The sequence below is a fragment of the Schistocerca cancellata genome, chromosome 4 (genome assembly GCF_023864275.1).
Source record: "Schistocerca cancellata isolate TAMUIC-IGC-003103 chromosome 4, iqSchCanc2.1, whole genome shotgun sequence".
Taxonomy (NCBI): Eukaryota; Metazoa; Arthropoda; class Insecta; order Orthoptera; family Acrididae; genus Schistocerca; species Schistocerca cancellata.
This window is the reverse complement of record NC_064629.1, coordinates 628,000,019-628,025,805: the sequence shown is the minus strand read 5'-3', so window position 1 is coordinate 628,025,805 and position 25,787 is coordinate 628,000,019. Positions and strand designations below refer to the sequence as shown.

Genomic DNA, 25,787 nt, shown 5'->3' with positions numbered 1-25,787 from the left:
GCGGTGTGCATCTTTCATTGGGCCAAGTAGATGGATGTGGGAAGGTGAGAGATCTGGGCTGTATGGTGGGTGAGGAAGAGCAGTCCATTGCAGTTTTGTGAGCTCCCCTCGAGTGCACAGACTTGTGTGATGCCTTGCGTTGTTATGAAGAAGAACTTCGTTTGAATTTTTGTAGCGATGAACACACCAAAGGCATTTCTTCAATTTCCTGAGGGTAGCGCTATACAGTTCGGAGTTGACCGTTGCACCATGAGGGAGAATATGAAACAGGAGTCCCAGAAGACAGTCGCTATGATTTTACCGGGTGAGGGTGCGGCTTTGAACGTTTTCTGCAGAGGAGAGGTGGTGTGGCGCCATTCCATAGATGGCCGTTTTGTTTCCAGTTAGAAGTGACGAACCCATGTTTCATCGCCCATGACAATGTTCGACAAACAATGGACAGGATCAGCGTCGTAACGCTCAACCAATCCCGCATAGGTGGTCCTTCGTTGTTCTATATGATCTTCTGTTAGGCGGAGAAGAACCCAATGGGTACAAAACTTCGAGAACCCCATCTGGTGAACCAGTGTGGCACCACTACCAACAGACACATCAAGTTGGTCAGCGAGGTGTTTGATTGTGGTCCGTGGATCACGTCGAATGAGAGTGACTTGGAATAGCGCCGCCACTTATCGGAGCTTCACGAGACTGTAGGGGCCGAAGCTGGAATATTTCACCATGTCCCACAACAAATTTCGCATTCTTCGACCGAAAATGGTCGAGAAAAAATGTATTTCATTACTTACTGGACGGCTCTCCTATGCATGTAGATTTAGAGGTTCTTTGTAACGTACGGTAGCAATGGATTCCGACAAGCAACATGGTTAACTTTCTCATTCCGGGACACTGTAGGTTGGAGCGCCACCCTGTATACTCACAAATAAGCAGTTCACCTCACAACATCTTAGTGATCAATATGTGCAATTTCCAGACGGTGTGTTGTCGATGATTTTTGCTAGGTGAGAGGACTGAGGAAGCTCCACTTTACTTTGTGAGGAGATACGGCGGCTCCGGTTTCAAAGGCCTGCGTTAACGTCTGGAAGAAAACTGTTTCAGAGAAACACTACCTGATCAAAAGTATCAGAACATTCCTACGTAATACGGAATTGACCACTAGATGTCACGAGAGGTGTACCCGACAGTATGAATGGCGCGGGGAGCATTGTGTTGTCACTAGGAAGCAGTAACAACAGAACTGGTCAGTAAGGACAGCTCAATGTCTTCGAAAGTGAACTAGTCACTGGATGTCACCTAAGTAACAAATCTATGAGGGAAATTTAAACCTTTCTAAAGTTGCCCAATTCGACTGTTCGTGATGTGATGAAGTGAAAACACGAAGGAACGACCACAGCTAAACCAAGACCACGGAGACCTCATGTAGTAACGGACAGGGACCGTCGAATATTGCAGAGGGGGGTTGTAAACAATCGCATGAATCCAGGGAGAGGAATCACTCGCGAGTTCCAAGTTACTACCAGCTTTCCAGCTAGCACAATGACTGTGCGAAGGAAGTTAAAAACAATGGGGTAGAATGGTCGTACGGCTACTCATAAGACACACATTTCTGTAGTCAGTGCTATGCGACGCTTGATGTGGTGCAAAGAACGACGCCACTGGGCAATGGATGACTGGAAATGATTGATATGGAGTGATGGCATTGCGATGGAAGGGTCTGAGTGTGACACACGCCTTGAGAACATACCTAGCATCACGTGTAGTGCCAACAGTGAAGTACAGAGGAGGTATTGTTGCTGTTGGGGGTGTTTCTCGTGATTAGTGTGTGGTCCTCTTACTGCGCTTAAGAAAACGCTAAATGCGGAAAGATATGAACAAATTTTACAGCATTCCGTATTGCATACAGTAGAGGAACAGTTCGGAGACGATGACTGTTTGCACTCTGCCAAAGCAGCATCTGTGAGGCGATGGTTTGAGGACAACAGCACGCCAGAAATGGAGTGGCCGGCGCAGAATCCCGACGTGAAGCCAATGTGACATTTTTGGGATTTGTTAGAACGTCGATTTCGCTCCAAACCCTAGCGTCTAAATTCACTACCTTCTTTGGTTTCGGCTCTGGAGGAAGAATGGGCTGCCATTCCTCCAAAGACATTCAAACACCTCCTGGAAAGTGTCGTCAGCAATGTTCAAGGCGTCATAAAGGAAAATGCTACTGACATCCCGTATTAACGTCCACCAATAGTTGTCTGGATACTTTTAATCAAATAGCGTACACTCCTTAGGTATAAGATAAGGCAGAGATTGGTCGGTGTCGTACGATCCCCGTGGGAACTAAAACAATGAGTGGAAACTATGTTCAGTTGTACATAACCGTTCCGTGACGTGTGTTCCAATAAGTCACGAAAAATGTGATTTTTCATGGGGCCGTATCTCGGGTTCTATTGATCACAGAGATGAGGTGTCAAGTGTTTTGGATAGCACTTGGCCTGGAGACCATTTGGGTTCCTGTTGGAAGAAGGGGCATACTGTAGCTGTCCTACAGTAGAGGGTCAAAATTTAACCATGACACACTTCCTCCAGTCCAGGCAAACTGAACAAATCTGTTGGTTCTTTTGGATTAGGTATGGTCTGAAGTGGGCCTTAGGCGACTTATAAAAGTACAATTTGTTCATGGGCGGTGCCTGAGAAAACCACAAAAACCGGTTTTTAGCCGGTTTTTGCTCCGTGGGGGTCAATTATCTAAATAGCTAACCATAAAAAACGACTAAAGTTTTCACCGTGTATTCTTTAGACATATCTCTAGAAATGACATTTCCACGTTTTCAAAAATTTTCATCCGTTGTCAAGATGCACCCGAAAAGCCATGATTTTTTGGTCCTGGAAGTACCAGTTGTGAGGATGGTCGCTTCTGTAATTTCTATTCGTGGCAAATCGTCAAAATTTTTTACGATACGTTCATAAGACGGTGTTCTCGAGGAACCCGTAAACTCATTTCGATATCATTATTCGTTACGGTGATCCAGATATCGAAAGTTATCAAAGTTACCGCACTTATGCACGTAAAATATACTCGTAATATCAGGTATGAGGCATAAACGTAGTTTGAACTGCCGTAGTGAGCGATCACTTTGGTTCTGTGGGTATCATGAGAGTTCTAAGGTCACGAAACTATGGTCGTAGATGAGTCGAACGTTGCGTAAACTTTTCATCACACGCAAATATTTTGTCAGCGTATTTCTAGTGGGTATATAACCAAAGTGGTACGGGAGTGAAAAAAAATGTACTTAAAGGGTTTTACCAGGCTTGAAAAGAACTTAAAATGACTGGCAAGACTACAAATTAAGTAAAGTATTTTTTTAACATTTTTACTCTTAATGAACAAATCATAAGCCGGACGTTTTAGATGAGTTGCTATCGATGAGCCAAGTATTCAGAAAAAAATGTAAAGCAAACGATTTTGTGTTAACCTGATATTGTGCGTAATTGTTGGTTGATGATATGTGTTAAAGTGTACAAATGTGTCGAAGCATTTAAATAAACTATCAATACTTTATTGCGTTTTACATAAGCAACACACGCTGCTCTAGCAGGGAAAAGAAGGGAACCAGCCAACCCCTCCCCCCCCCCCCCAAAAAAAGAAAATGCTCCCATCGGAGACAAAAAATGCTCCCGTCGGAGACAAAAAATGCTCCCGTCGGAGACAAAAAATGCGATTATGTTCCTCTATAAAAGACTCAGACAGAAAAGTGAGGAACAAACTCATTCCGACGTTCTCGCCAACATTTTTGGCGTGCGAACACATTCGCACTTTTTTGTGCTGAAAGAGAGCAGCAGAGACAGTGACGGAGGAAGAGAGAGTAAACAGCGCCAGTGGGAGAGAAAGAGAGGGGAGACAGAGATGGTGGGACATAGAATGTGACAGTGAAAGAGGACGAGAGATGGATGAAGGCGATAGCAGTTGGAGCCAAAGAGAGAGGAGATAGTGATGGTCAGTGAGAGATAGTGGCATTAAAAGATAATACAGATCATACCACGGCTGGTACTACCATCACTTAAAAGTTCGTACTGATGAAAGGCCGTCAAAAGGGAAAGTTTTCCTTCCGTTCATCAGTACAGTTACAGATCGCATTTCTAAAGCGTCCAGCAAGTATGGTGTGGAAACCACCTTCAGACCCACCGAGAAGATAAAAGAATCGGCAAAAGGTACACGACAGTCTCTGGCTACACTGGGGGTATTTAAAATTCTATGTAGTTGTGGTCAGGTTTATATAGGTACCACAGAAAGAAGTGTTAACATCCGCCTGGTTGAACACAAGAGGAATTGCCGCCTAGGACATACGGATAAATCGACCATAGTGGAACATCTTTATCAAGAGGGTGATCATGAAATAAAATTCACTGAGACGAGTGTCATATCGAAAACATGTCATTATCATGACCGTATGTGCAGAAAGGCTGTTGAGATTTACAAACACCGTAATAATTTTAACACAAATGAGGGAGGTGTTAAATTAGATAAAATTTGGATGTCAATATTGCAAGGTAAGAATGAGGATCGATTGCTTTCAGTCGAGAATGCTGGAACTACCAGAGAGATTCTCGTAGCTGACGGCACGTGATAGAGTCTGGTTCCCACTACACTGCCCACATATTCGGCACTCCCTCGAGTTCTGGTTGCAGTTCGCTATTTTACATCTGAAGATGTCTCCCACTGTTGGAGAGGAAACGTTAGGAGAAAATTTTATACATCGATCACGGCCTCTTAGCTCGGAAGTTTTAAATGATGGCATTTAAAGAGCGAGATGGATAGAGACCGAAGCAGTGGGGGCAAAAAGAGAGAGGAGACAGCTGAAATGAAAAAAGAGAGGTGACTGGAGACCAAATATAGATTTAGGGGGTCTCGACCCCTCCCCCCTCCCCCCTTCCCACCAGACTGGTGAAATTTAGCACATAGGAAGAGAGGTGCATGCGTTTTGGACTGAAAATGGGAAAAGGTAAGTTTGATCTCCCACTACTTTCGAGCTACCGAGGTATAGACGAGACAGTGACAGTAGGAAAGAAAGACAAAAGGAGCAGGGTCAGAAGCAGTGCGATATACTGTAAATACATCCGACTGTGGCAGTGAGAGAGAAAGGCAGATGGAGCCACTGTAAGTGAGAGAGGAGATAGCGTCAAAGGGAGAAAAAGAAATAAATGCGGACAGTGGCAGCGAACGAGAGTAGCCTACATATCCACCAGTCGCCGGATATGGGTGCCTTATAACCACGTGTAAAAAATTTGTTCAATTTTCCCTATCTCCTATACCGACTTGTTGAAGTTTCCCTGTCTAGGGGAGTATGAAAGCTTAACCACGAAGAGAGACCAGGGAAAAGGATTTAGAATGTTCTATGTTAAAACAATCTGAATACGTTGGCACGCCAAAATTTTTGGCAAGGAAGATGAAATGAGGGCTGATGCAGTTGGTTCCTCACTTTTCCGTCAGAGGAACATATTCGTCTTTTTTGTGTTCCGAAAGGAGCGTTTTTTCACCGATAGAATTATACTGAACAGACACGGGCCGGGTCTGTGCAAAATATTATTTGAGGTTAGCGAGACTGTTTTAATATTAATTATGTAACATTAGCTTCATGCACGGTTCATACATACTATAGTTAAAACTAAAGTATTTTTCAGTCAAAACTCACATAAACTGTTTGATAACTATACCTTTTCCCATATTATCAATAGCCCATAAATATTTCTAGGATTTAACCTTTCCACCAGGGGAGAGAGTCATCTGATAGGGGCCTCGTGGAAATGTTGATTCGTAGCATGTGCTAAAAATTATTTATGGCTTGTTGATAACACCTAGTCTGTTGAAATCAGTGTAGCCATCGAACAATTTATGTGCACATTGACTGAAATAAGCTTTATGGTTCATGCACGATTTGTATAACACAGCTCAACCATTGTTTACGTATTGCGTAATTTTATACTTACCCCAGGCGAAGATCATTCTTTTGAGCATGAATCGAATCTCAGACGTAGCGAAAACTGTGATAAGCAACTGATACATGTTAACAGCTTCGACCAACATCCAGGCCAGAGATGTGAGGACAAAGTAGTGCGTTAAGATTGCCACCAGTATGCACACATCTACCAAATGGACGTTGTTCTTCACCATCACCAGCAGAAAGGATAAATTCATCAGCAGCAGTGAGACGCACAAGTTCAGCAGTATCTTCCCCGATCTGTCGCGGTTCAGAGACCTGCAGAAAATGTGCACATTGAATGATGACGTCGTACAGGCACACAGTAAGGAAGAAATGAGTCTCATGTACGCTGTCTGAGGGTAAAGATTACTTGAAAAATCAGTGTTCCGAAATTTGTGTGTGTGTGTGCTTTTAGGATTTTGTTACACAATAGCGCGATTGAGGCACATGAAGAAAGTTACATATTATGTTTCGAAAGTTTGTCCGTTAGCAACATTTCTCCCAAATCACTTTAGAAAAGTTGTGAGAATACTTGTGTAGGATCACACATAAGTGTTTCCTTCTTTATGTCTCATTAAGGTGTCACAAGAAATCACTCCTAATTCTACGACGGTAGTCTGTGATATTAATTGAGTTTTACACTGTTTATACAACGCTCAAAGACTTACGTATTCTCTGTGATTCATTTCGTTGCATCAGTCTAGTACCGGCGTTTCATTCAAGTGTTATTAAGAATTAGAACACCGTTATTAGATTAGAAACACACAGAAAATGGTCAAAGACTTTTTTTTTGTCAGCAATCAGCCCATAAGGCGTGCTCTCTGTATGTATTGCCACTGTTTTTACCCATTCACTGCAGTTCCCTGAAAGGTTTTTTCTGCTGCTAAATTTAATCTTTATCACTCTGCTACTGCACGAGATGAAACTCGAATCTTAGCATTTTGTTGTTGGTCACAATTTCATCTACTCTTCACAGAAAAGGAGTTTACGCTCGATTTACTCCCTTGTTTGCGCTTTAAGACCCGTTGACTGTGAACCATTAGGGACTGGCTGTTATCTTCGCACTGACAAAAAGCTGGCTGTGGATCTTGTAGAAGCCCGGAGAGTATCAAAAATGGTTCAAATGGCTCTGAGCACTATGGGACTCAACATCTTAGGTCATAAGTCCCCTAGAACTTAGAACTACTTAAACCTAACTAACCTAAGGACATCACACACACCCATGCCCGAGGCAGGATTCGAACCTGCGACCGTAGCAGTCCCGCGGTTCCGGACTGCAGCGCCAGAACCGCTAGACCACCGCGGCCGGCCCCGGAGAGTATCCCTTGTAGCGATTTCAAGAAGCTACGGAAAAACTAAAAAAACTCAGCTGACGTAATTTCGGCACGTCTTTTGCTCAATTCAAAGGCAGTGTTTTAAGAACGCGTCATTTTGTCTAGTCAGTGTTACTCTGCTATATCATTCTGTCAAAGGTTTTATTCACTGCTTCGGTTGCGTTATACCTGTATTTTTCTCCTGACTTAATACAGTGCTCAGACTATTTGTTTTGTAAGTTACAAAGTTGTTTGTGAACGCATCTGTATCCCATTATTGTTAACGCTGATTTTAAGTACTTTCCTTCTTCATTTCGCATGAGTTGATGACTCATATACTATAGAATATCTTTGAATGTATTTCAGTGTTTGGCAATGTTGTTTCACGCGAACACCTCATTCTTGGTGCAATTTAAGCCAGGATGTTGCCCCTTGTAACATGTTAACCACTCCGCTTTCCATACTTGTGTTAAGCTTAGATAAACGCTGAGGTGACATGATTGCGGCCGCACGACGTGAATTAACAGACTTGGAACGCGGGATGGTAGTTGGAACTGGACGCATAGGACATTCCATTTTGGAAATCGTCAGGGAATTCAATATATCGAAATACACAGTGTCAAGAGTGCGCTAAGAAAAAAAATGGTTCAAATGGCTCTGAGCACTATGGGACTCAACTTCTGAGGTCATTAGGCCCCTAGAACTTAGAACTAGTTAAACCTAACTAACCTAAGGACAACACAAACATCCATGCCCGAGGCAGGATTCGAACCTGCGACCGTAGCGGACTTCCGGTTCCAGACTGCAGCGCCTTTAACCGCACGGCCACTTCGGCCGGCTAGTGCGCTAAGAATATCCATTTCAGGCAATACCTCTCACCACGAACAACGCAGTGGCGGAAGGCTTTCACTTAACGACTGTGAGAAGCGGCGTTGCACGGAGTTGTCAATGCTAACAGGCAAGAAAGATTGCATGAAATAACGGTGGAAATCAATATGGGACGTACGACGAACGTATCCGTTACGACAGGAGGGTGAAATGTGGCGTTAATGGGCTATGACAACAGACAACCAACTCAAGTGCCTTTCCTAACAGCACGATTTCGCCTGCAGCACCTCTCCTGTGCTCGTGACCATATTGACTGGACGCTAGATGACTGGAAAACTGTGGCCTCATCAGATGAGTCCCGATTTCAGTTGCTAAGAGTTGAATGTTAAGGTTCAAGTGAGGAGCAGACCCCACGAAGCCATGGACTCAAGTTGTCGACAAGGCACTGTGCAAACTGGTGGTGCCTCCATAATGGTGTGAGCTTTGTTTACATGGAATGGAATGGGTTCTCTTGTCCAACTTAACCTATAATTGACTGGAAATGGTGACGTTCGGCTACCTGGAGACCATTTGCAGCCATTCATGGAGTTCATGTTCCCAAACAACGATAGAATTTTTATGGATGACAATGCGCCATGTCAACGGGTCACAATTATTTGCCTTTGCTTTGAAGAACATGTTGGACAATTCGAATCAATGATTTGGTCACACAGATGGCTCAACACGAATCCCACTGAATATTTATGGGACATAGTAGAGAGGTCAGTTCGTTCACAAAATCCTGCACCGGCAACACTTTCGCAGCTATGGACGGATATAGCGGCAGCATGGCTCCGTGTTTCAGCAGGAGCCTTCCATCAACTTGTTGAGTCCATGCCACGTCGAGTTGACGCACTCAGTATAATGCTGACATAATAGATGAAATGTTTTACAGGATATGGTGTATACCAATGAAGCTAAAAGAAAGGTTTATGGAATGAAAATCAGTACAAAGAAAACAACAATAATGGCGCTAAGAGGAAATAAAAGCGTGAAAATAAAGGCGAATGGAGAAATATTAGAACCTATGCAGAGTTTTAAATACCTCGGAAGCAGGAATACAACAGACTGGAGGAGCAAGCAGAAGTGCCGCAGCACGACGTGACATGGACTCGACTAATGTCTGAAGTAGTGCTGGAGGGAATTGACGCCATGAATCCTACAGGGCTCTCCATAAATCTTTAAGAGTACAGTGGGTGGAGACCTATTCTGAGTCCGCAGCTCGTGGTCGTGCGGTAGCGTTCTCGCTTCCTGCGGCCGGGTTCCCGGGTTCGATTCCCGGCGGGGTCAGGGATTTTCTCTGCCTCGTGATGACTGGGTGTTGTGTGATGTCCTTAGATTAGTTAGGTTTAAGTAGTTCTAAGTTCTAGGGGACTGATGACCATAGATGTTAAGTCCCATAGTGCTCAGAGCCATTTGAAACATTTGAACCTCTTCTGAACAGTACGTTGCAAGCCATCCCAAATATGATCAATAACGTTCATGTCCGGGGAGCTTGGTGGCCAGCGGAGGTGTTTAAACTCAGAAGAGTGCTCGTGGAGCCACTCTGTAGCAATTCTGGACGTGCGGGGTCGCATTGTCCTGCTGGAATTGCGTAAGTCCGTCGGAATACACAACGGACATGAATGGATGCATGTAACCAAACAGGATGCTTATTACGTGTCTCCTGTCAGAGTCGTATCTACACATACAGGGGTCCCATATCACTCCAACTGCACACGCCCCACACCACTACAGAGCATCCACCAACTTGAAGAGTCCCCTGCTGACATGCAGGGTCCACGGGTTCATGAGGTTGTCTCCATACCCACACACGTCCATCTGCTCGTTACAGTTTGAAACGAGAGTCGTCCGACCAGGCAACATGTTTCCAGTCACCAACAGTTCAGTGACGGTGTTGGCGAGCCCAGGCCTTGTGTTCTGTAGTCATCAAGGGTACATGAGTGGGCCTTCGGCTGCGAAAGCCCATATCGATGATTTTTCGTGGAATGGTTCGCGGGCTAACACTTGTTGGTAATCCAGCATTGAAATCTGCAGCTATTTGCGGAAGGATTGCACTTCTGTCACGTTGAACGATTCTCTTCAGTCATCGTTGGTCCCGTTCTTGCAGGATCTTTTTCGGCCTCAGCGATGTTGGAGACCTGATGTTTTACCGGATTCCTAATATTCACGGTACACTTGTGAAATGGTACAAAGTAATCCCAGATCATAATTGTGATTACTTTGTCGCAGCTTTTCTTTTACAAAACGGTCAGTGCCTGTCACGCCTGACGGATTTCATAATTCCAGTCTGCTCTCGAAAGGAAGGAAGGAAGATTGTGTTTAACATTCCGTAGTCATCGAGCTCATTAGAGACGAAGTACAAGCACTGATTGTGTCAAGAATGGTGAAGCAAATAGGCCTTGCCGTTTCAAAGGAACCATCCCGGCATCTTCCTGGAGCGATTTAGGGACATCGTGGAAAACCCAAATCTGGATTGGCGGACACAGTTTTGAACCGTTAGCCTTTCGAATGCCACCTCGCTCGGTTCAATTCTCGAACTGAACACACTATAATCATAGCATCGCTGACTCACCTATCAATACACTTGTCAAATAACGTCATTATGAAATAAACTTTCATAATGCGAGAACGTCAGAAATAATTGTTCCAGCAAAAGTTTAACACCTACTATAGCTCCATTAACATCAAAGGAGTAAATTTATACGGTAGTGATGATGATGATGTTTGGTTTGTGGGGCGCTCAACGGCGTGGTTATCAGCGCCCGTACAATTACCCAATCTTTGCTCAGTCCAATTTCGCCACTTTCCTGGATGATGATGAAATGATGAGGACAACACAAACACCCAGTCATCTCGAGGCAGGTGAAAATCCCTGACCCCGCCGGGAATCGAACCCGGGACCCCGTGCTCGGGAAGCGAGAACGCTACCGCGAGACCACGAGCGGCGGACTATACGGTAGTGACAGCAACTGAGACATCAGTGTCTTATGGATATCAAGACTACCTGATATAAGCGGAAGATGGCAGTCACGATGAAATAGGCCTGTTATAATAAAAAATATAACCGAACACAGCAGCGTCTTGGTCTCATAGAGTAATATTTTATATAATGCGTCGAAAACGTTTCTGTATAAAACTGTTTAGTGTCACGTCATTGTGTGCTTGATGACCAAAGACGCTCGTACAAGAGCAGACAACGACTTAGAACTTCCGTGATTTCAGAAAATGAAAGAGCAGAAAATTTTTGCTACAGTGCAAAATGCTGTAATTAATTACCAATGAAATCAGAGCTGCAATAGAATCAGAAGTTTAATCCGAATAATTATGAAACGCAGTAATCAAAGAACAGGCTAATAAAAACATTTGTATAATCAGCAAACGATTAATTACGTTGTTATTGTTATTAACGCCAGATTTTAATTGGTTTTGAAGTTAATGTACGCTGTTGATACTGATGTCTGTATTTCTTCACTTCAAGGGGACACTAAGCGAGGTGACAGAGAGGACTCGTATTCGGGAGGACGGCAGTCAAATCTCCATTCGACCACTCCGACGCAGTTTCTTTGACTTCCGTAAATGGCTTAAGGCAAGTCCCGAGATGGTTCATTTGAAAGGGCGCATCATTTTATTTCATCATATTTTTGTCTCTAAGGAACTTTTCGATGGGACTTTAAACCCTAGTCTTTCTTCATCCTGTATTCAACGGAAAGCACTAAAAAATTGGACATGTGAAACTAAACATCTGAAATGTAGTACTGTTTGATTGGTTGTAGAATAGAAATTCTTGTTAGTCATGAAATTCGCATACATAACATGACTCTTCGTGGTGATTTCGCGCAAATACAAATGATGATTGTATTATTCTTTGTGCTGGAATTGATTCTTACTCGAATGTGGATATTTGTTATAATTTAGAAATAGTTTTTATATAGACCAGTATTGGTAACAGTTCTCATTTAAGCAGCTTGAAGTATTTTATTTCTGAAAATATTTCGAGGTATGAGGCCATCATAAGATAAATATAGCATACGATAACATTTAACTTCAATATACACAGTTTTACTCTAGCAGTTTTTTAATCTTTGCGTGTGCTATGTATCTGACAGTCATTTCGACCAGATACAATAATCACAAATAAGATGCAAAACATACGCTTCGCAAAGGAAAGTGCAAATATATATAAACAGACAGCTGAACCCGAAGAGGATATCCAAGTCCAGAATGCTACACGACATTTACAGCTCGGAATGCACTATTCAGTCCATTAAGAAGGTAAACGAGATACTCACTGCCGAACACTGATCTGGCACAGACTGATCAACCTGTGACATCCGTTTAGGCGGTATGTAACAGTTACTGGTTGCGTTTCATTGGAGTAGGAACTCGTTAGGAGGGAAGATATTCAATGAAAAAGTTGAGTCTCTTGGTGGGGAGCGCTACATACATCAACTAGAAAAGATTAGATTTAGGATTTGAGTCCCGATGTGAAACATAGATTTAAACAGCCACTAATATCTATTGTAGTTGGATAGCAAATGTGAATAAAGGAAGGCGTTATGTGAACTTTAACTATGGAAATGTACTTTTTCTGGCGTGTATTTATCCTTTTATGTAAATAGCACGTATTTCGCTTCTTATATCGGGATAGAAACACAGCCAAACGTTGTAGATGGAGAAATACTAAAATTCTTTAAGAGTACTTGCCGTAAAGAATTCATTTTCTACATTTCTGACAAAGTGGTCACACAGTCTTACAGTCGTAATTGTATTTGGCTCTATAGTCCGTAAGGCGAAAAAAGTAGAGCTATTGCCAACTTTCGACAGTGAGGTGCAAAAGGCTACATTCATTACTGCCTGAAAGTCACAGACCCCTGTAACTGCTGCAATCCTGAAGCGTTGCCATGGAAACGTAAACAAAATTGTTTTAAGCGTTTGGTAGTAGTAGAGCGCGATGCATTTTAACAGTAAGGATGTTTTCTAGCCATATGGACTACAGTTACCTTGTCACTAAGCGATTCACTCTCAGATCAGTAATACTTAATGACATACACCTTTTTATATTTAAAAAAATCATGTAAAATGATAACAATAATAACTGGTTTCTCCCATTCATTAGCCATCCTTCAGTTTGTATCATTGGAAAAGAGAAAAATGTCGACATTAAAATCTTAAAATCAGTAAACTTTAAGCCATTTCAATTTGCAAGTAACATAAAGAATATACACTAAGAAAATGTTTAAAATTTATTTTATTTCAGTTTTTTATATATGTTTTGATATTTGCATTAAATACTTAGCAGGTTCAGCATTGCTTTTAGGGACCACGCACATCAAGCACTGAGCAAGGAGCATGGCAGCGCGTGTCGTGTACGCTTTCTTCACCAAATGCCGACTTTTTTTACTTTACGTTGCTTACAAATAGGATAAGCTTCTTACGCTGACTCTACTTCTTTTCCTATTTTAGCGTAGAATCTAAATATGGCCAATACACAGTTGAAACCAGTTATGATTTTTATCATCATATTAGACTGTGCCCAAATTAAGAAAACAGGAAGCGCATAATATGTCATCTACATTTCCCCATGGACACTTTACAATTTTTTCCAAAATTAATGATATATCTTTCTATGTTTTCAATAATTTCCTGTTATTTTTACCCAGATGATCCAGGATGAGTATCGTGACAGTGCTTGATCAAGTCTGATGATTGTTAACATTACCTGAATGTAGCGTAGGTAACGATTGTCAAAGTGAGACCGAAGATGCTGCAGAAGGAGCCAACGTAACTGATGATGCTTAGTGTATACTTGTGCTCCTCCGACACGCCGTAGTCTGATCCGGGATCCAGAAGGATCGAGAAGTGAGTCATGTGGTCCGATTCACAGATTATCCTGCTTTCAGTCTGGTTTGTCTTTAGACCATAAGTCAGCCATTCGTAACCTGTGCGAGAAAAGATGGCTACCACATCAGAAGTTCATGCTTGTATTATACTTAAAACAGTCCTCTACCTGTTAAATGGTCAATAGAAAAGTAGCTTACAGTAAGCTTACAGTAAATTTCAAGAAATTTCAAAATGTGAAATTAAGTCTTTACCGTATAGATAATTATACTACAACTTCTCAGTCGAGATTCTTCTTTACAGAGATGTTTAATTTCAATTTTTAAAGAGCAAGTCGTTTTATGAGTTACAAGTTCAACAGAAGTGTAAAACAAAATTTGAAAAACGTACCTGTATCTGTAAGCATAATAATAATAAAACTATGCTGAAGCCTTTCACAAAAGAAGGAAATGAAAGTTATAAAAACAGAATGAACAAATGTTATATGTGAAATACAAGTTGACTAAATGTGTGTATAGTTTTTTCATGGTGGGATGTAGAAGCGAAAGTGTTTATTTTAACCCTGTGATTATGAGTTATGGTGACGAGTCCTACACAAAGCTCTAAATATTAATAAAACCAAACGTACATGAATTACATTTTATCAACGGTATATTCTAATACATTGATAACAGGCGATCCCGCAATCTGTGTTGTATGCTTCGTACATTCGTAGCAAAGACCGGCCAACCCTGTCAAGTACAGCAGGATCCTGTTTCATGCCGTGAAATACGTAAATTGGTCGGGCCATTAGCTTAGGCCTGGCAGCAATTGGAGTAATGTACGATGCACACTCGACGTGTACTGAAATAAATGGAAAGCAAAGCACGTTCAATCAGGTGAATGCGCTAGCAACACAAACAGAGCTGGCTCGATCTATCGAATGTTTTTCACAGTCAACAGTACTCGCGCACCGACACTGAAAAACATGGTACTGTGTCCAGTACTGTTTGAAAATGCATCCGTGTAGACTTGGAAAACATATAATTCAGTAAAACATCGCACTTCCTGAGTACTAGCATGTTTTGGAGGTAAACAAAAACGCGATAGATGAGCTACAAAAATAAATTTCTACACTTTGCTACAACAAACAGACGACAAATGGTGAAGCAAAAGTCTTGGAAGTATTTTCCACCTGTAAACAATAACCACAATAGACTTCTCTAGTTGTGGGTAATTTTGTACACATAAAATACTAAACTACATAATAGTCATGTCTAAATTTATGACAGAATGTAAATACAATTCACTACACAGTGCGTGAAAGTGAAAACAATTGACTACACAGTGAGTGCTACTCCTAATAATGTCCATATAAGTGAATGATTTTTCAGTTTTCTTCTTGAATTTTCTTTAATTCCAAACAATTTTTTTCGAATTTTCTTTAATTTCAAATAAAATTACGATGCTCCGTATGACCTGTGAGTAATGAACAACCTCTACTTAAAATAAATCATGTTACTATTCTGTAAGTTGTTAATATCTGTGTAGAGTTCTTTTCAGGTTTCGCAGATATGGATCTAATAATTTTCGCGTCTTAAAGGCTTAATTAGAAGGAGAAATGTCAGATTTTCTGATGCAACACTGAGAAAAAACACACAACCTTTTAATATCAGGTAGCGGTGTATTACCTTCAAGAATGTAATGTAGAACTGTACTCTAACCGAAAGGTTACGTATTTTTCTTTCGATGCAGTAACAGCTCCTTGAAGGTAAAATCAAATTATTCAACAACCAATCTTCTTGCTGTTACGATTGTGTGTATGATGGTCTCTTGTTCTGGTGTTTTGTACGCGATAGGTTCTTGATCTGAACTTTTGCGCACGGGAGTAGCACATGGTAAAGAGGTCTTCGCAATAGTTCATTCTTCCTTCATTAATATGTTACACACCCAAAGATAAAAATGTTCTCGGCAGGGTTTTAGACGCCGTAAACAGGTGAGAAATTAGTGACACAACCATGCTTCGTGTTAGACAAGAAATGAAGAAATTATGACTAGATCTTATTGAACGAACCACCCTGGTGTTGCATCCACATGTTACAGGGAAGTTACTGTCTGAATCCAATCAACAGCGAGAGTAAATATTTCTCTTTTCTTCAGATATTTTGATTTTCAAGTTGAAGAAGTGACACTTCAAAAGTGGAGAGTACACTTCACAAAAAATGTGATAAAATTAAAAAAAAATTATTACTCAAGTGTACCACAGTGGTGAATGTGTTCCAGATGCATGCTTATAGTCTACCTGATGTAGATAAATAATAGCATGTAACTGCAACAGACTCATACAAATGTATTGTTCGCTCTAATAAATTGTATTAAATATATTAGTGCAATGAACTAGAAGTATTAACCACAGGGTAAGGTGGTGCAGTGGCACATTGGAGTCGTATTCTGGGGGACGGCGGTTCAAATTCTCCATCCTGTCATGCAGATTTAAATTTTCCATTATCGTCCTAAATCACTAAAGGCAAATGCAGGAATAGCTCGTCTGAAAAGCCACGCCCCAGTTCCTTCCCAATTCTTCCTCAACCAGAGATTGTGCTCTGTTTTTTATGACCTTATGTACGTAAGACCCTAATCTTCTTTCTTTCATTTTTACTAAATAACAAGCTGTCATTTACTTCCTAGCAGAATATTAATGTTTTTGCTACTTTCAATAGCTTGTCTGAAACTACGTTGTTTGAGAAGAGTGACTGATGAACTTCCAAGACCTAGCGAACGAAGTTGAAATTTCATGAAATAAAGTTGAAATTTCAAGGAATCAACGAAAATTTTTTAAGAATAAATCTACATGAAAACCACCAAGAGGAACCTCACGTTTACTTTGCTAATAATTCTAGTAATATTGAAGGGAGAATATGAGTAAAAGGCTACAGTTACGTTGTCAAACAAGAGACGCCAAAACATATTTCTGAAAATGGTTGAAGAACTGTTACACGGTGTCTCAGAGAAGGTTACCGAATGTCTTGGATGTTAGCATATATGAGCAGTAAGTAACGTTATAACACAAGACACACATTCATTAGCCCCAGAACAATCGAAAAACCATGTCAAAGGACTGGCTTTGTAATTGGTTTGACGCGAATGTTGCGTTTCACTCTCAGTTATCCTACGAAAGAATGAAACTGCAGAGAGATGCATATAAAAACAACAACCTTATATTGTTCTAGCTAACGACATGGCCTAAGATGTGAGCTTCTGAAACTGATGTATGTAACTAGGGAAGAAATATTGATTCATCATCCGACAATGGTGTTACACCTGACAAATTTCAAAGACCCCAAATTGGGTTATGCGGCTGCGTCTAGCGAAAAACAGAATGTGTGAAAATATCAGTAATTGCATTGTATAATGAAAATAACGCAGTTAATTTAAATTGCTCAATAATATCTCATCCAAGTTCATTGTGTTTAATTGCGTCTGCTAAGCGAATTTTTCGTTCTGCAGCTCTTGAGTACTTGTGAAACTCCTGTTGTCGCACAAAGGTTTGAATGTGTAAAAATGTTAGTGAGAAGCTATCCATTTCTCTCAGAAGGGGTGGGTTACAGGACTTTGTGGACAATTTGAATTCCATACATCAAAACATCATCCTTGAAACGCATCTCAAGGCAAATTTGACTTTGTAACCTCAAATGTGCAAATTTGATTAATGTTTCCTCTCGGAAAGTTACTGAAGAAATTAACAAAACGTGACAAATTTTCACGAAATTAATGCACAAGTAATGAGGAAAACTGTTTCACATTTCACAAATACGTATTGAGAGGTGAGCATTTCACGTAGTTTATCGTAGTAGCATCAGTATAACGATGTGTTTTATTATAACTTAAAAAAGTACGTTCAGGGCTTTGAATATAACAAAATATCTCTAGATAAGAGGAGAACGTAAGTTATTTCACTCTCCCAGTTGAACGCAGTTGGCTAGTAATCAGAAAATATTAAATTTTAGGAACCTGGCAAAACAAATTTTTGAAATTGTATTATATATCACGTAAATTTCTCAAATGGCGAGATTTTCGTAAACTACATAATAAATCCTTATACTTACACGCTTTACATCGCATCAGATTGATGTCTACGCTTGCGATGTAGTTTCTGTCTAAAACGATTTTAACACGCGTTGGTTACGTATGAAAACTAAATCTTTTAACGCTTTTATTCTTTGTTAGATAGCGTGTATCTTTTAATTGTGTACATATCTTTCAATTGTTTAACTGAATATCTTTGACATGGTTACGTTATGTTGAAACTAAATTGTACGAAATAATGTGTGTGAGTATAACATTGTCAGTTAATTCGTTCCACTATGGAACTATTTATCAAAAAGCTGTATCTAATTATTGCAAAACAAAGAGATGAATATTATCATCGTAGAGGAATTAGTTTTACAGCAGGGAATTTCTATATCTGCTAGGCACGTTTCAAGTAATCTGAAGTGAAATGAGAGATCTTTGTCATTTTACTGGCAGATATCGAGGAGCTGCACATGGCATGTAATTTTCATTACAGACTAAATTTCACAATACCAACAAACAGTTCTTGGAAACAAATTAACCCACATGTACATGCGGAGGAATGTGATAAATATTTACGCAATTGCCTAGTCACCGCCTTATCCCCTCTACTTTCAGCCAGTACTATCAGAGGGAATGACGTCGTATTGTGAAACAGTTGATGATTCACTTCTCAGAACCGACATGCCAAACATGTTATTTGCGATTATTTCCAGTCCCAATCACTACATTTCTTGAATCTATTATTTGTGTAATTTCAACAATCAATTTTATTCTTTTTTTATTTTTCTTTCTCAGTTGTTTTAATAATTTGTGTTAACAATGACTGGTTTCGAACGTATACTTTAATTATCGAATCTTTAGGTGAGTGTTTCTAAGGTCATTAATGAAATAACGATTGTCCAGTTAGAGCTACTCATAACGGTTCAACATCGAACATTTCGTGTCCTTAATGTAAGTGCTTACTATACTCTCAGTCTTCCGTTAGCGGAATCGAGATGATTCCGCGTAACAGATGGCTCAGTGTATAGTACATGTAGACAGTCAGTCATCAGGGCTGTCTAAAGATAGCGACAAGTCAGTTTGCCGAAATATCACATCATTTGGGGGACGCTAGCCGGGTGGAATTCCTGAGAACATTCTAAAATTCAGAACTACAAGTATGTCTTACTGTCCAGTTTTTCCCCATCCAATTGTTTTTTCCCGGTTTTTTGGAGTAATTCCTAACATGCATCTCTTCATTTCTCGCAGAGTGAAACTCAATTTTTGCATAAATATTCTATATGAAGTAGATCTAAATTCGCAACACATATTGATTGTAAACTAAGTATTCAAAAAACGTTTAGAAAAGCGCTCCAAATCGTTTTTACTTTCCTCTTCATTTCTTTTTTTGTCCATCCATAACTGTCTTCGATTACTCTAAACACAAAAGCTCACCAGCTGATTCTATGAAGCCATTTTTAATTTGAACTACTTTCCTTTCATTGGGATAGTTACACATTATTTTGGGATTATTGGAACTGAATTTCTAGCTTGCTCTATTATGGTTTCCATTTTTTATTGACGTTTATCTACATTGAAAGTAAACAGACAACTCCATCAGCAGCCTGTTGATTCCTCAGGTATATTCAGTTAACAATTATTCCTTCTGCGTTTTCACAGCCTAGGATCTGAAAATTTCGGTGATACGAAATCTCTTAATCTAAATCCTATTTATGTGCTTTATCCAGCCTTAAGTTGCTTGTCCCTTTACCTACTTAAAGTACAATGTGTAATTTTTGCTATGCCGTTGGTTTGTACACTGATCAGCCAGAACATTGGGATCACCGGCCTACTGTCGATATAGAAACGTCCAGGCGATAACAGCTTCACCTGGAGAGGAATGTACAGGGTGCACCCATCTACAGGTGGTCGCTCATGTCGGCACCAATGATGTGTGTCGCTATGGATCGGAGGAAATCCTCTCTGGCTTCCGGCGGCTATCTGATTTGGTGAAGACTGCCAGTCTCGCTAGCGGGATGAAAGCGGAGCTCACCATCTGCAGCATCGTCGACACGACTGACTGTGGACCTTTGGTAGAGAGCTGACTGGAGGGTCTGACTCAAAGGCTGAGACGGTTCTGCGACCGTGTGGGCTGCACATTCCTCGACTTGCGCCATAGGGTGGTGGGGTTTCGGGTTCCGCTGGATAGGTCAGGAGTCCACTACACGCAGCAAACGGCTACACGGGTAGCAGGGGTTGTGTGGCGTGGACTGGGCGGTTTCTTAGGTACAGAAAGGGCAACAGCCTCAAAGGGTGTGGGGCAAAATCAGGACATGCGGGGACCAAGCAGCAATCGGTATTGTAATTGTAAACTGTCGAAGCTGCATTGGTAAAGTACCGGAACTTCAAGCGCTGATACAAAGCACCGAAGCTGAAATCGTTATAGGTACAGAAAGCTGGCTGAAGCCAGAGATAAATTCTGCCGAAATTTTTACAAAGGTACAGACGGTGTTTAGAAAGGATAGATTGCATGCAACCGGTGGTGGCGTGTTCGTCGCTGTTAGTAATAGTTTATCCTGTAGTGAAGTAGAAGTGGATAGTTCCAGTGAATTATTATGGGTGGAGGTTACACTCAACAACCGAGCCAGGTTAATAATTGGCTCCTTTTACCGACCTCCCGACTCTGCAGCATTAGTGGCAGAACAACGGAAAAAAATTTGGAATACGTTTCACATAAATTTTCTCAGCATGTTATAGTCATAGGTGGAGATTTCAATTTACCAGATATAGACTGGGACACACAGATGTTTAGGACGGGAGGTAGGGACAGAGCATCGAGTGACATTATACTGAGTGCACTATCAGAAAATTACCTCGAGCAACTAAAAAGAGAACCGACGCGTGGAGATAACATCTTGGACCTACTGATAACAAACAGACCCGAACTTTTCGACTCTGTATGTGCAGAATAGGGAATCAGTGATCATAAGGCCGTTGCAGCATCCCTGAATATGGAAGTTAATAGGAATATAAAAAAAGGGAGGATGATTTATCTGTTTAGCAAGAGTAATAGAAGGCAGATTTCAGACTACCTAACAGATCAAAACGAAAATTTCTGTTCAGACACTGACAATGTTGAGTGTTTATGGAAAAAGTTCAAGGCAATGTAAAATGCGTTTTAGACAGGTACGTGCCGAGTAAAACTGTGAGTGACGGGAAAAACCCACCGTGGTACAACAACAAAGTTAGGAAACTACTGCGAAAGCAAAGAGAGCTTCACTCCAAGTTTAAACGCAGCCAAAACCTCTCAGACAAACAGAAGCTAAACGATGTCAAAGTTAGCGTAAGGAGGGCTATGCGTGAAGTGTTCAGTGAATTCGAAAGTAAAATTCTATCTACCGACTTGACAGAAAATCCTAGGAAGTTCTGGTCTTACGTTAAATCAGTAAGTGGCTCGAAACAGCGTATCCAGACACTCCGGGATGATGATGGCATTGAAACAGAGGATGACACGCGTAAAGCTGAAATAATAAACACCTTTTTCCAAAGCTGTTTCACAGAGGAAGACCGCACTGCAGTTCCTTCTCTAAATCCTCGCACCAACGAAAAAATGGCTGACATCGAAATAAGTGTCCAAGGAATAGAAACGCAACTGGAATCACTCAACAGAGGAAAGTCCACTGGACCTGACGGGATACCAATTCGATTCTACACAGAGTACGCCAAAGAACTTGCCCCCCTTCAAACAGCCGTGTACCGCAAGGCTCTAGAGGAACGGAAGGCTCCAAATGATTGGAAAAGAGCACAGGTAGTCCCAGTCTTCAAGAAGGGTCGTCGAGCAGATGCGCAAAACTATAGACCTATATCTCTGACGTCGATCTGTTGTAGAATTATAGAACATGTTTTTTGCTCGAGTATCATGTCGTTTTTGGAAACCCAGAATCTACTCTGTAGGAATCAACATGGATTCCGGAAACAGCGATCGTGTGAGACCCAACTCGCTTTATTTGTTCATGAGACCCAGAAAATATTAGATACAGGCTCCCAGGTAGATGCTATTTTCCTTGACTTCCGGAAGGCGTTCGATACAGTTCCGCACTGTTGCCTGATAAACAAAGTAAGAGCCTACGGAATATCAGACCAGCTGTGTGGCTGAATTGAAGAGTTTTTAGCAAACAGAACACAGCATGTTGTTATCAATGGACAGACGTCTACAGATGTTAAAGTAACCTCTGGCGTGCCACAGGGAAGTGTTATGGGACCATTGCTTTTCACAATATGTATAAATGACCTAGTAGATAGTGTCGGAAGTTCCATGCGGCTTTTCGCGGATGATGCTGTAGTATACAGAGAAGTTGCAGCATTAGAAAATTGTAGCGAAATGCAGGAAGATCTGCGGCGGATAGGCACTTGGTGCAGGGAGTGGCAACTGACCCTTAACATAGACAAATGTTATGTATTGCGAATACATAGAAAGAATGATCCTTTATTGTATGATTATATGATAGCGGAACAAACACTGGTAGGAGTTACTTCTGTAAAACATCTGGGAGTATGCGTGCGGAACGATTTGAAGTGGAATGATCATATAAAATTAATTGTTGGTAAGGCGGGTACCAGGTTGAGATTCATTGGGAGGGTCCTTAGAAAATGTAGTCCATCAACAAAGAAGGTGGCTTACAAAACACTCGTTCGACCTATACTTGAGTATTGCTCATCAGCGTGGGATCCGTACCTGATCGGGTTGACGGAGGAGATAGAGAAGATCCAAAGAAGAGCGGCGCGTTTCGTCACAGGGTTATTTGGTAACCGTGATAGCGTTACGGAGATGTTTAGCAAACTCAAGTGGCAGACTCTGCAAGAGAGGCGCTCTGCATCGCGGTGTAGCTTGCTCGCCAGGTTTCGAGAGGGTGCGTTTCTGGATGAGGTATCGAATATATTGCTTCCCCGTACTTATACCTCCCGAAGAGATCACGAATGTAAAATTAGAGAGATTAGAGCGCGCACGGAGGCTTTCAGACTGTCGTTCTTCCCGCGAACCGTACGCGACTGGAACAGGAAAGGGAGGTAATGACAGTGGCACGTAAAGTGCCCTCCGCCACACACCGTTGGGTGGCTTGCGGAGTATAAATGTAGATGTAGAGGAATGACTGTTAGTCAGATACACGCATGGTGCATGCAGTATCAATGAGCGTGCTCTCCGTGTGTAGAATGGGGTGAGAGGCAGAGGGCAGGTAGTGATGGCGTGGAGGCTCGGCACGAGGACTTCAGGAAATGCACGACTTGTCGGGTGTTCGAGCAGTGTTGTGATGGGTGTCTTCAAGACGTGGCGAAACTAAGGTGAAACCACGTCCAGACGCCGTTGAGTTGCGCGGCCACTCCTCATTACGGATGTCGGACTTCGTGGGCTGAGCAGACTGGTAAAACAGGATAGACAGCGAACTGTGGCGGAATTAACATCAGAATTTATGTCTGGGCCGTGTACAAGTGCGTCTGAACACATGGCGCACCGAACACTCCTAACGATGGGATTCCGCAGCCTATGTTCCATGTATGTGCTAATGTTAACATCACGACATTGGCAACTACGACTGAAATGAGCACGTGGCCATCGGCACTGGACATTGGCGCAGTGGCAGAGCGTTGCATGGTCTGATGAATCCCGATACCATCTTCATCATGTTGTAGGAGGCCGCGAATACGTCGTCTTCCAGGGGAACAACTCCTTGACACTTGTACTGCGGGACGGAGACAATTTGGCGGTTGCTCCATTATGTTCTGTGGAACATTCACGTAGGGATCCATGGGTCCAGTGGAGCTTGTGCAAGGCACCATGATGGCCAAGGAGCATCGTACACTGGTTGCAGACAACGTACATCCATTCATGATGATCATGTTTCGAGACGGCAGTGGAGTTTTTCAAAAAGATACTGCGCCAGGAGTGTGGTGGAGTGGTTTGAAGAACACAGTACGATGAAACTTCCTGGCAGATTACAACTGTGTGTCCGACCTAGACTCGAACTCGGGACCTTTGCCTTTAGCGGGCAAGTGCTCTACAATCTGAGCTACCGAAGCACGACTCATGCCCCGTCCTCACAGCTTTACTTCTGCCAGTATCTCGTCTCCTACCTTCCAAACTTTACAGAAGCTCTCCTGCGAAACTTGCACAATTAGCACTCCTGAAAGAAAGGATACTGCGGAGACATGGCTTAACCACAGCCTTGGGGATGTTTCCAGAATGAAATCTTCACTCTGCAGCGGAGTGTGCGCTGATATGAAACTTCCTGGCAGATTAAATTTGTGTGCCCGACCGAGACTCGAACTCGGGACCTTTACCTTTCGCGGGCAAGTCCTCTACCATCTGAGCTACCGAAGCACGACTCACGCCCGGTCCTCACAGCTTTACTTCTGCCAGTATCTCGTCTCCTACCTTCCAAACTTTACAGAAGCTCTCCTGCGAAACTTGCAGAGCTAGCACTCCTGAAAGAAAGGATACTGCGGAGACATGGCTTAGCCACAGCCTGGGGGATGTTTCCAGAATGAGATTTTCACTCTGCAGCGGAGTGTGCGCTGATATGAAACTTCCTGGCAGATTAAAAATGAGTCGTGCTTCGGTAGCTCAGATGGTAGAGCACTTGCCCGCGGAAGGCAAAGGTCCCGAGTTCGAGTCTCGGTCGGGCACACAGTTTTAATCTGCCAGGAAGTTTCATATCAGCGCACATTCCGCTGCAGAGTGAAAATCTCATTCTGGACACAGTACCATGTTTCACTTATTGTGCTGCCACCCATCTCCCCGACTCGCTAGATGTGAACCCTATCGAAGACATCTGGGATGTGATTGAACATCCGGCCGCATTGGCCGAGCGGTTCTAGGCCCTACAGTCGGGAACCACGCGACCGCTACGGTCGCAGGTTCGAATCCTGCCTTGGGCATGGATGTGAGTAATGTCCTTAGGTTTCTTTTTTTTTTTTTTAATCTCATTTTGTTCGCTTTTGTTCGTTGCATCTGCTCGGGGCGGAAGTCGTAAGACATCCGTTTAAGTTCGTTTATGATCGATTAACAAAAATGGCTCTGAGCACTATGGGACTCAACATCTTAGGTCATAAGTCCCCTAGAACTTAGAACTACTTAAACCTAACTAACCTAAGGACATCACACACACCCATACCCGGGGCAGGATTCGAACCTGCGACCGTAGCAGTCCCGCGGTTCCGGACTGCAGCGCCAGAACCGCTAGACCACCGCGGCCGGCTATGATCGATTAACTCAGTTTTTTTATTACAGAGGGCACGTAGCCCTCTGACCGAACACGCTGAGCTACCGTGCCGGCATAGGTTAGTTAGATTTAAGTAGTTCTAAGTTATAGGGGACTGATGACCACAGAAGTTAAGTCCCATCGTGCTCAGAGCAAATTTTTTTTTTTTTTTTTTTTGACTGAGCATGGTGTCAGAGCTCATTGTCCCCCAACCCAGAATTTACGGGAATTAGGCGGCTTGTGTGTCCAGATGTGGTGTCAACTCCCTCCAGCGACCTACCAAGACTCTCATTGCTTCCGTGCCACGACGCGTCTCCACTGTTATCCGTGCCAAAGGTGGACATACCGGCTATTTGATAGGTGGGCATAATTTTGTGGATGATTAGTGATCAGTGTATACACAGAAAGATTCAGTTAGGCCCATCACCTCAAATATATTTGCAACCATTTGAGATATCTTAATTCTGTTTGCACCCAGATGAATTATGAGAAAGTCCGAGCTAAACGACAAA

At 42.1% G+C, this 25,787-nt stretch overlaps 1 protein-coding gene across 1 annotated transcript in view; it reads right to left on the bottom strand.

Moving 5' to 3' along the window:
- Positions 1-25,787, bottom strand: part of LOC126184353 (uncharacterized) — a 496,186-nt gene that overhangs the window by 32,521 nt on the left and 437,878 nt on the right. Inside the window, exons 15-16 of the mRNA XM_049926732.1 lie at positions 13,869-14,088; positions 5,974-6,242 (exon numbers count right to left, since the gene is read on the bottom strand). Coding sequence (XP_049782689.1) covers positions 5,974-6,242; positions 13,869-14,088 — 489 coding nt within the window. The remainder of the gene's footprint in view (positions 1-5,973; positions 6,243-13,868; positions 14,089-25,787) is intronic.